We start from the raw sequence: 12,363 nt of genomic DNA, 5'->3' as shown, positions 1-12,363 counted from the left end.
TAACCCGACAATCACACATACATTCACAAATGCACCCCGTCTCTCCAGTGGGATGGTGATCATCACAGTCAGTTACTACGTCTGGAGGCTTTAACCACCACTACAAAATCATTTGCTCATCCCTCAGTTCTGTGTTCAGATGTTATTCATTCTTCTTCAGTTCTATCCCAATCCTGTACAGGATCTGTCTCCAAATTAAATGGAAAATGTAGACACTGCCCCAGCCCTGAAAGAACTACTGTAATAAAAATTCTCACTTGAAAAAGAAAAAAGTGGAAAAAGAAATCTCTGGGCCCAGTTTTGCACCCATATATTCTGGCTACAGAAAAGAAAGTTTACTTGACTCTCAAAATGGGTAAAAATTTAACAGAAAGAAAATTGAGGGTCAGAGAGTAAGAGACTTGATCAGGTGCAGAAAGTTAGTAAATTAGAGAGGTGTCCTGGCCTCAAGTCCTCTCTTTATTTTTCCACAGGGGAATTCTTTTTTAAAATTTTATTTATTTTTATTGAAGTATAGTTAATGTACAATGCTGTGTTAGTTTCAAGTGTACAGAAAAGTGACTCAGTTATATGTATATATATATATAAAATATACTCTTTTTCAGATTCTTTTCCATTATAGGTATTATAGGATATTGAGTAGAGCTCCCTGTGCTATACAGTAGGTCCTTGATGATTATCTATTTTATATATAGTAGTGTGTATGTGTTAATCCCAAAGTCCTAATTTATCTCCTGCCCCCCTCCCCCACTATCCCCTTTGGTACCAATAAGAATACTTCTTTTTATATATTTAAAATCTGTAATTTTTACCAGAGCTCAAAACCTTGATAGTTTAATAGAAGTAAACCCTAACACATACAACAGTTCAAAATGGTAAGCTCTTACTAAGCTTTTAGTCTTCATGCAAAAGAGATTTGTAAAGTTTGCAGTGACATGGGTATTTATCAGTTGAAATTATTTTATGCTGTTTAAAGTCAAGTTGCCAAGGTTAAGTCAAATAGGACAGTGGAAATCTAAATAAGAGTCATAGGCCAATCTGTTAAACTGACACTTGATTTACTTTATGAATGTATTCACTTTGTATAGTAATTGGATGTCCACATAGTTATATGCTTTCTGATTAGTATATTCACAGAGTTGTACAACCATCATCACAATCACTTTTACAACATTTTCATCACCTCAAAAAGAAACCCAATGCCCAGTAGCAGTCACACATCATTTTCCCCCAACCCCTTAGCTCTGGACGACTACTAAGCTACTTTCTGGTTCTTTAAATTTCCTATTCTGGACATTTCATATAAATGGAATCATAAAATATGTGGTCCTTTGTGACTGGCTTTTTTCACTTAGAATAATGTTTTCAAGGTTCACCCATGTTGTAGCATGTCTCAGTATTTCATTTCTTTTTATTGCCAAATGATATTCTACTGTGTGAATGTACTACATTTTGTTTATCTATTTATCAATTGATGGGCATTTGGATTGTTTCCACTGTTGGATTGTAATTCACTCTTATGAACAATGCCGCTATAAACATTCATATATAAGTTTTTGTGTAGAGTGTGTTCATTTCTCTTGGGTAAATACCTAGGGAGTGAAATTGTTGGATCCTACAGTAACTCCATTTGAGGAACTGCCAGACTGTTTTTTAAATCAGCTGTACCGTTTGATGTTCTCACTAGCAGTGTATGAAGGTTCTAGATAGTTACATTTTCAAGGTGAACTTCCACTGCAGAAAACATTTTCTCAAGTGTAATTCCATTTGGAATTTTGTAAGTTCCAACACAATATTTGGTTTTATAGTTTATGGAGTTATTTAATTAAGAAACAAAATTGTGACCGTTGATTGCAAGTTACAATTCAGCAATTTGTTTCAATGAAGGGTAATGTCTTAACAATAAAGCCGTCAAGCAAAAAACATTGTCAGTCATAAGTTCTTCTTTAGGAATATTATTCAAGGCATCTAAGGAATAGTTTGGTGGAGAGTCCTCTATGGCACTGGTTCCCAAATTTTATTTACATCAGACTCACCTGCTAATCCAGGGCCCACACTTTGAGAACCAGTGCTCTTTTGGGTAAGATGTCGGGCTGCCTCTAAGGTAGTGGTTCTCAATCTTGACTTGCATGTGAGACTTACTGGAGAGGTTTAAAAGACTGCAAATGCCCAAGCCATATGCCGAACCAATTAAACCAAATTCAACATAAGAATTTTGGCAGGACACAGTTCAATCCTTATCAGAACTGTTTACAAATTATTTCACTTTCCTATCTGCAGATTTTGCAAATTGGTGATATTTGATTTTATCTTTCTGAGGACAATACAGACACATTTCACACTCACTGACAACCTTTGTCCTTTGAAACTATTTGCTAAAATTGGGTTTTGTATTATATACTATATGATTTGAATATTTCCAAACAGTTCACAACTAGGTTCATTTTTCTGGAATGACATATTCTAATGATCGTATTAGAAAATCTTCTAATAATATTAATTCTACTTTCTCACTACTTAGTGTCATTTTAACTCAGCTGTGAAACATCTGTTTTGTGAAACATCTGTCTTAAAACTAGAAGATGGTTTTCTGTATGCCAGAGTTGATACTATGTGAACAGATGTTTTCTTCTTCTTTAAGAGCTACCTGGAAATGGAAGGAACAGACCAGTCAAGAATGATAAATCATGATCAAGATCTAAATCTTCCTCTTGGTCTTTATGTCTCTCCTATATCAGGTTTTACTAACACGGGGGAGGAAAAAGAGCTAAAGCTTTCACTACTCCAGCATTAAAATTTTCCTCTGTCTCATAGGAAAAAGCAAATATGCCTGCACTTTGTTAAGCATAGTGACATTTTTAGATTAGCAGAAATCTAGGTCAAAGTTCTTTTGCAATCTTCAAAGTACTGCTTTCCATTAAAAACAAAATGGAAACTGGAATTTCTCCAAGGAACCCCTGGATAATTTTCATTAAACTGATAAACTGTCAGATATGTTGCACATGAAAAACTTTCTAAAATGGCACTGCTGCTGTGAAAATGTTACTGGAACCAATTTCAGATGGTTCCTGCCCTTGGTAAAAAAGTATTCTGTCTTAGCGTTAGATAATGTGACACATGCCTGTAGATGATTCCTAAAGGTAAGCTAGTGGTCTCTGTGGAGTAGTAAAGTCATACATGTGTTCTATTTGTGTATCTGTGCAGAAACCAGGCAAACAAGAAAGAGGTTCACTGTATATTAAAAAAAGTTCATTGAACAGAATTTTAATAAAACAAAAACCTTCTAGGTGGCCTTGATTTTAAGTGCCAAATATTTGCCTTTGCTCTCTCAGGCAAGATGGCCAAGTTAGTGGGTCTACTGAGGCTTTAATCAGCCCATCTTCTAGAACCACTGCCTACTCCTATGAAGCACGGAAGGCGCTCAGGTACTATGGTCAATTATAAAACAACTGACAGGACTATTCTCCTTCTGTTGTTTTTTTTTTTTTTTCTCCTTCTGTTTTTTAAAGAAAATATCCACATACAACCTAATCCTTCCTTTGAAATGCAGAAATTTTTAATTTTACCAGTGGCTAAGCAGGCTTATACAAAGGTGTTGAGTAAACAACTTGGTCACTGGTAAGTGTCAATTATGAATAATGAGTATAAACTGTGATTTTTCCTTAAAAAGTCTATAATTTTTTTTAAAAAGCATGATTGAGACATTGGCATTGACATTCTTTAAATAGATTTAAAGGTTTCATTAAATCAGATGTTATCATGTTCGTTAATTAAGGTCCACTTTTTGCTTGAGATTTGTGGGGAAAGCAATGGTTTGGAAATATGAATGGGACATCAGGGAAATAGACACTAAAACATGTTACAGGAATATTCAAAATAATCATCGTGCTCTACAACAGACTTATTGAGTGACCGATTTGCATAATAGTATTCTGGAAGTAGGCCAAGACACTTCTGGAAGTTAAGACAAAATGGGAGACATAAATAAATTTTGCAGAAATGGATTGATACCACTTTAACATTCGTGTTTCAAAGGTAATAGTTTAGAAGGACTATATGAGCATTATTTTTTTCACTGGATTGGATAATTGCCTTGTTAATTTGATTATCCCGTAAACAAACTTTAAACATGAAGTAAGATGGTTTGTATTGCAGCTCCAATGCTGAAACCAGGCATGCAGGACCAAAGGATACTGTTGTGTACACAAGGACGTATGTGGAGAATAGGTACTGGAAATTTATTTGAAGTATTTTGCTATATATATTTTATAATTTTGAAATAATCTGTGTTTAAGAAGGAATGCCATTATTTCAGGGTATGCTTGCTTTTTTCAAATAGCAGAACGTTTAAGAGTATATCAATTTCTTTATGTAAATAAGTATATAATTCTTTATAATCTTTCCACTATTAAGTAGTTGTCAAATAATCATACAATTTCATTGAATGGACTAAAAACTATTTTAATATAACACATGTATACATAATAGGATAGTTATTTGAAAGTTGTCACATAAACATAGCATGCCCATAATAAGCTTTATAAAATTACACAAGTATTCGTATGCTAATTTGGAGTCACACTTTAATTAAATGGTTCTATCGACCACTGTTTACCTCTAATGTGAAATAAGCGGTATAACTTTTAGTAAATAAGCTCTGACCCACAAAATCCACTGCTTGATGTGATGGATGTTGAGGAAAATGTCAGACAAGGTCAGGGATTCACAAGTCATTCGATTTCGCGGAGTATAAAAACAAGAATTGGCCTAATTGTGGGGTAGGGTAACGGTGGGGCATTCAGATGTGGATATACGCACGCATGTGTTAATCACCACCCATTTCAAAGAGGCCAGAGAGCAGAGTATGGGGGCGGGGCTCCCAGAAATTCGAGGTGCGTTCGATTTGAGCAACCTTCCCCCCAAAAGGGATTCCTCAAACCCCAAAGTAAGTTACCTTGTAAAATGCAACCTCAACGTTGATTTTGCTGCTTAATCCAATTCTCCCTAAAATCTACACAGACAGTGCAGTATATATTAAACCAGAGGCCCTAGAATCAGAGTTGGGATTGAATCTTAGTTTGTCATGTACTGACTATGTGGCCTCAGCAAAACTACTTAACTTCAGTTTCCTGTCTCAATTCGAGTCTCAATTTTCTGACCAATAAAATGGGAATAATTTTATATGTATCAGGCATAAATATGTGCAAACTTTTATTTAGCATTGTGGGCTATGTGTTCCGTAAAGTAGATTCTATTTCTGACAGCAGTCTGCCTACGGGCAGTTTGGAGGGAGAGAAGGATTTCTCATTAAGAAATCCCAAGTGAGGGCTATGGAGTTATCCTTCACTGTATGAAATAATAGGAACATATTGCTTCTGGTCCTAATATGCTCCCAGGTAGTGTAAGTACTGGGGAGGCAGTTACGGACAGCCAGCTGGTTAGTGCACTGCACACTTCATTTGCCTCCAGGAGAGAGTGACGTTTACAAACTGGAGCAGAAAGGGAACAAAGAGGACTTTTAAAAGTTACAGTATTTTTGCTTTCATTCTAAATGATTCTTGGATGTTTTCAAGCAAATACAAAAACTTCCAAATCTTTCTCTAAAAGTTCAGGAGTGTTTCTCTACGTGAATGGTGTCTATCTATATTTGCCTGCACTGGCTCGTGCTTTGTGTATATTCTTTACGTGAGGCTACAGATAGCTTTCTTTTAGTAAAAATAAGGGAGGTGCAAGTATAAACTTCATGAAAAACAATAACTGCTTTTCCTGCTTACACTTGTTCTTGCACTCTCCTTGCCCCATTCTTTATTTATCTTGATGAATATGTCAACTTATGTCAACTTGGAGGTTGCTTGCATATCAATACTTCTCCAGATTAAAAAAAAAAAAAAAGAGTCAGTACATTGTCCTGGCTTGTAACATCACAATGAATAATAATAATGAGGCTGTGTGAGAGGGTGTGTGTGTGCTTCCTTGCCTGCATAGGTGTATATACTTCAATACTAGGGAAATAGCCCAATTCTCACATGTCCATGTGTGTTTGTTTCTAGTAAATCACCAAAGGATAGATATCAGGAGGGCATCTCTGGAAAATACATACAAACCGTTTATTCGACTTCAGATAGGTGAGTATGTCTGTATTTCCATACATAAAAGTATACACACACACACGTAAACATATGTATTTTTACATATTATAAATAAATATGTGTGTATATACTTTATAAATATACATTTTATTATATATGTGTATATATTTATATATAATATATATTTACATATCTTCACTATGTACATAGCACTGAAATATATATGTACACATTCTTGCAGTCCATTGAACTTGGAGATGACACTCCTGACAGTGGTTATATTGGTGATTGTATGAGTGGAACGATGTACAGCAACCTCTGCATCTAGGAATTTGCTCCTTGGCTTTCTGGCTGTTGTTCTTTGATTTTGATGTACTTTATTCCATTAGAGCTTTCTGTGCCTTACAGCTGCCTCCCAGGCAAGTGTCTCTGCTGTTGGTGACCCCAGGAGTCCCCAGTACTGCCACATTATTAGCATCCAGGCTTCATTGCTTCCCCAGACTGTGCCCGCAGCCCTCCCTCCTTGCGGTTTTCCAAAGCCAGCTCACCTTACAAACAGCTGCGTGGATGTGCCACTGTGACCCACTGGGGCGCGTGCTCAGTTCCCAGGAAGGGGGTTAGGATGAGCATCAATTTAGTGCCGGTAAACTGACCTCAGTCTTTTGCTCCTGATTACTCTCTTTTACCATTTTATGCTCAGTTGGGTAAATAGGTGACACTCATGAGACTGTGGCCTGCAGACTTCCAACAGAGGAAATAAAAATAATTAGCATTTCAATCCAACCACTGGAAACCAGCTGTAAGGCAAATGTCCGGTATTCTATCGATGGTATTTCTCTATTGCAGGGGGTGGAAATATGGCTCACCGAGGGTCACGACATATCTTATTTTTATGCACAGCCTCAGCTTGTAACGCAGTCCTTGGCATCTAACAGATACTCAATAAATTATTCCTGAATAAACAAACCTATGTTCCATTTACTAAGGGAAACATAGGAGGGCCAGGCATCAAAATTATATCCTCTTTTTGTCACTTTTGTAAGATCTTCTATTACCAAGGCTCTTCTTAGTGTCTTGCCTTTAAGTCATACCTCTTTGATGTGACTACAGGAGCACCACAAGTACCGCTTAGATAACCAAAACACCAGAGCTAGGTTTTTCATAATGCTCTGAAAAGATCTTTGACTAAGTATGATATATTTTTTTTTTTTTTTTTGGTCACAAGGCACAGCTTTGTTCCCTGACCAGGGATCAAACCCAGGTCCCTGACAGTAAGAGCATGGAGTCCTAGCCACTGGAACACCAGAGAATTCCTGACTAAGTATGATCTTAGTAAGGATAACACCAACACCAGAGCTTTCCCTGGGCTCATATTTTTATTGTTAAGGAAGAAAAACATTCTACATTAAAGTATTGCTCTCAAAGTGAAGTATTTCACTCCTATTCCTCAAGTGATCCTTGAAATTTTTTTGGTCATCAGAGCAAAAGTCAATTGTCCATTAAAACCAGTTAGTCCAGCAAACTTTTTCTGTTGCTCACTGTGTGAAATTAGCTGCATCCCCACAGTTCTTACCTAAGCACATCAATCCCATAAAGTGGCCGGTGCCCCTTTACAGGGTAAGTGCCAAATTCCTCTGTACATGACTTATGGGCCTTCAGAACCTGATCCTGCTGCGTATTGCCTGATGTTCAATCACTCCAGCCACCCTCATTGTGTGGCACCTTGGTACATCCTGTTCACTCTGCTTGGAACCCCTCCATCACGCCCCTCCCCACCTCACTGAGCTCCCCTTGAGAGCTCCTTCACCCTCAAGCTTTAACTCAGATGGCACTTATGCCGACAAGCCTTTCCTGCTTCACCCCAGGGATTAGTTGCTCCACTGGCTGTGTTCTCCTAACTCTTTTCACACACCCATAAATATGTGGTGATCATCCGATCACACACCTGGCTACCCTAGTGGAAAGAAGGCTTCCCATTGGAGGAGACTCTCTCACTCTTCTTTATATTCCCAGCTCCTGTCTCAGTGTCTCTGGAATGGAAGAATGCTAGAGAGTGGCAGTTTTTACTCTGGAAGTGCTTACAGCCTAACATGGGAAATTTAAGTGTGTAGGTACCTACATACGCATATATGTGAAAAATGCATAGGAAACTATTTGCCCGGAATACGTAAGCAAGTACCTAGAGAGATCATTGAAAGAGGGAAATATTTATTTATATACATAAAGGAAGAAGAGATTACTAGAATGGCTGAGAGTATAAAATGAAACAAGGTTTATCTACTCCAATCCCTTTCCTCTCTCACCCCCTCCTCCCCTCAACTTTCCCTCCTCTCTGCTTCTAGTCCTGCACTTGAGGACAGGATCGATTGTGGTTTCTGGGCGTGACTCGTTCTTTCTAACCCAGCGAGCCCAGGCAATCTCACAAGCAGGCCCAGAGGTAGCACAGGGCTCTGTGGCCTTTCTGCCTTCATTCAAATCCCGCCTCTGCCACTCACTGGCTGCATGACTTACCCTTCTGTGCCTCAGCTTTCTCTTCTGTAAAATAATGATAAAAATAAGAGTACCTGCTTCTCAGAGGTGTTATGAAGAATAAACGAGTTGATATAAGCAAAGTGCATGGAAAATGCACTGCACATATTAAATATATTAGCACTATTAAGTATTAGCTATTTTTATTTCACCACCCCAGTATGTATCCTACTTTGGAAATTTCAGGCTTGTTTGCTAACACCCTGAAACTAGTAAACTCTGCAAGGTGCTATTTAAGACTGTCCTAAGACCTTTCAAAAGGAAAAGAGTCAAGTAGTTATTGGCCTTTCTTAAGACTCTGGCGTGACCCAAGGTCTTTTGGACTTGCTGATCATTTATTTATTATTGAACATTATTTTTCCAAAGTAAATAGCAAAGCTCTTTTTTCCCCATCAAATTTGTGGTGAGATTATATCATATTGGAGAATTTTTGTCATGAAAGGGCCCCCAATATTCTGAGTCTTACAATGACACCAAGAGAAGTGGCATAGGGGAGCGTTTTAGTGACTCTAGACCCTAGAATCTAGGTTATCCATCATTTGTGAATTCACCAACACATTCTTGAATGGATTTCTATTTTTGTCCTATTGAACGTTTTGAGAGTTAAATTTTTATATTAATCTGCAGCATAATTTTTCTATGATATAAGTACATTAATAATTCAAAACCCTCTTCTAGCTTCAAGGGGTACTTATGACCTAGTTCAGTTAGAAAACTGTGAACGTCTTTGTCCTGCCCAGATGCACTTTTGATTGCTAATGAATTAATAATCTGAGACTTTCCTTCATGTTAATTCTTTGATATCATTTTGAAATAACTAGAAGAATCAATCACTTATCCTGCTATCCTAGGATAAGTAAATCCTCAGCTTTCCTTGATTTTTACACAATTTACTACAGTATCAACAAAATTAACATATCATTTCCATATGACTTTATGGGGAATACATCTGTCTTTTGCATGATGACAAATTTATTTTTAATTGCTTACATCTCTATAGGTCTGTCATTGAAATGGATATGTGCACTTACTGTCGAAAACCCTTGGGCACAGAAGCTAAGATGATTTTAAATGAATTACAAATTTGCTGCCATTCCACTTGCTTCAAGGTAAGGCTATGTTTATTGCACTTAACTCAATATAAAATTGCATAATGATTGGAATAAAAATAATTATTTAATGAAATACATGAGATGAAGTTAAAGCTTTTAGAAACACTGTCATGCACATTAATAATGCACTATTTAAACATTTCTCAGAGTTCTACAGCCTAAACCTCCAAGGTTTATAATTACTCTCTTGGCTTTAGGCTTAAAAGTTGATTATTGACACATTTATAACTCTTACCCTACAGATTGAAATCTGTAAAAAGGTAAACACTTGTTCTCTTTAGAAAAGTTTTTGCAACATTTTCATAAATCATGCATTACATAAAATATATAATGAAATCTGAAAAGGCCAAGAAATTGTTGAGAAGAAAGCTAGCAGCTCCTTACGTCATTCTAATTAAATGTGGCTTAGTATAATAATAAAGCGTACATAGTAGAATGCTTCTCAGTTTGTGTTTTTATATGCTATTTCTTTTACTTTTCACAAAAACATTGCGTAGGTCAACAATATAGTTTTTGGTGTAACTGGGTGAGCACTTAACTGGGAACCTGAAGACCTGAGCTGGAGTTCTAACTGACACTAATTGAGGCCATGTGACTTTGGACGATCATCTAAATTAGCTTAGCCTCAGTTTCCTCATCTATAAAATGAAGTAGCTGATTAGACCAGTGGTTTTCAACCCTGGATGCATATTATAATTGTCTGGGGAGATTAGGAGAAAAATAGAATGCTTGGGACCAGCCCCAATTAAATCAAGAATCTTAGAGATGATTGCTGGGCATTGGTATTTTTACAATCTCCTTAGATAGATCTAACAGGAAGCCAGTTTAAGAACCACAGCCTAAATCTATGGGTCCTTTCTAGTGCTGATATTCTATGACTGATACAAATTATCTAATTCAGTCATGTAGATGTAATACTTTGACAATTGATTGCTTCTCCTTAAATTAGCTTCAGAAAGTGACACAAAGCAAGAAGAAATGCCTCATTTTGAGCAAATAAAATCCAATTTTAGGCCATCATATATAGAAGTCTATTTAAACTATAATCTGAAAATTTCATAATTATTTAATTATGACAGTAAAATTTCCTTTTAATTATTAAGTTTACTCAATGAAACAAAAGTTAGTCTATAGCTCCTTATTTAAAATTATTTTGCAGAAAACTTTTTAAAAGAAGGAAATTCTCCTGATTATTGCTTTTATTATATTTTGGATGATTTCCATTTATTATATTTTGGATGATTTATTTCCACTTTCAATTTAATTATAAAATACTACTGAGAATAAAAATGTCCCCACACTCCTAAGAAAAGACAGATCATTCTATAGCCATAATAATAGAGAACCATCTGAACTGGCTTAAACATGTCAAACTGATCTATGACAATTTGCGTCAGTGAACTTGAAAGTCAGCCAGTTGGCAGTGAACTTGCTCCAGTGAGCACAGGTCTAAGGCAGATGTCAACCCTTTCCTTCCTCTTTAACCAACACAACTTGAAACAAACTTCTCCCTAAACCCTGCATAGGATCAGAAGTTCGTTTTGCTCAATGATGCTATACCCGGACAGCATAGCTCTCCCTTAGTAAGCAAACAATAAATGCACTTTGTGTTTTTGTTTGCGATATCCAGTGGTGACCTTGTCTTTGGCATAACCAATTTCTGAAAATGTGTATCTACTCTGTTGTTAGTTACGTAGAAACTTCAGTGGTATATATGCCCTGAAATGCACACCTCCATAGTAGAGGGATTTATGAGAGGATCTATTTGAAAAGTTCAGTGTGTGGCTCACAGACAAGTAAGTATACTCTTATTTTCCCTCTGGGTTCTCTTGAGGCTTCATCTGAGTGTTGCTATGAAGGATGGTACTGAATAAAGTAAAAGTTGTTTTTTTTTTAATTCTGTTACGCCAAGAATCTAAACTTCATATATAATGTAAACTTTATACATTCTGTTTAGTGTGAAATATGCAAACAACCTTTGGAAAACCTACAAGCAGGTGACAGTATTTGGATTTATAGACAGACAATACATTGTGAACATTGCTACTCTCAAGTTGTAGGTAAGTGTTAAGCTCTGTAAGGAACCATCACTAACATTAATGAACTTTTGATATTGATGAAAGATAAAAGTATTTTCTTAATTATATTAAAAATTCAGCTGCAGATTCAATGGTGGCATTTCACTTTATGGTATAAAAATCAGTCAACATTTATATTTTCTTCTGATGTCAGACCAGACATAGATACAGCTAAGCAAAAGTCATTTATTTTAGGAAATTTTCCATTTTTTCCAAACAAAACCAGATTTTCTTTGCTCTACTGATCGGTGGAATTGAAGTGCATTTCTGTGAATGACCTTTACGTTTGCACTGGAATATACATTTTTTCAACGTAATTTGGTTATTATACTAAATGCCTTTTAATGTTATTTTTAAACAGAAAATTTAGAGTTAATGGTGTACAATTCTATATTAATGTTATTTTTAAACGGAAAATTTAGAGTTAATGGTGTACAATTCTATATTGCATATAACATTTGAGTATTTTTTTTACCTTTAAGACCAACTTTACTATAATTTGGACACCTAATTAGCATAAATGTTTTGAGAAGTAACATTAAGGGTCTGCATTTT

The 12,363-nt window shown here is 36.1% G+C and overlaps 1 protein-coding gene across 23 annotated transcripts in view; it reads left to right on the top strand.

The window, feature by feature from the left end:
* SCEL (sciellin) overlaps nt 1-12,363 on the top strand; it is a 398,872-nt gene that overhangs the window by 371,429 nt on the left and 15,080 nt on the right. For 19 of the 23 annotated variants that reach the window (XR_014256049.1, XM_082434846.1, XM_082434838.1 and 16 more), the window contains 5 exons: nt 3,333-3,425; nt 4,156-4,227; nt 6,051-6,125; nt 9,619-9,727; nt 11,688-11,790. Coding sequence is in view for 22 of the 23 variants with exons in the window: in XM_082434846.1 (XP_082290972.1) it covers nt 3,333-3,425; nt 4,156-4,227; nt 6,051-6,125; nt 9,619-9,727; nt 11,688-11,790 (452 nt within the window). In the remaining variant the exon portion in view is untranslated. The remainder of the gene's footprint in view (nt 1-3,332; nt 3,426-4,155; nt 4,228-6,050; nt 6,126-9,618; nt 9,728-11,687; nt 11,791-12,363) is intronic. The other 4 variants (XM_082434839.1, XM_082434855.1, XM_082434842.1 and 1 more) reach the window with 2 other exon arrangements.

The sequence above is a fragment of the Balaenoptera physalus genome, assembly GCF_965194825.1.
Source record: "Balaenoptera physalus genome assembly, chromosome: 18".
Lineage (NCBI taxonomy): Eukaryota > Metazoa > Chordata > Mammalia > Artiodactyla > Balaenopteridae > Balaenoptera > Balaenoptera physalus.
Note: the sequence above shows the minus strand (reverse complement) of the source record. Positions and strands in the feature narration are given on the sequence as shown.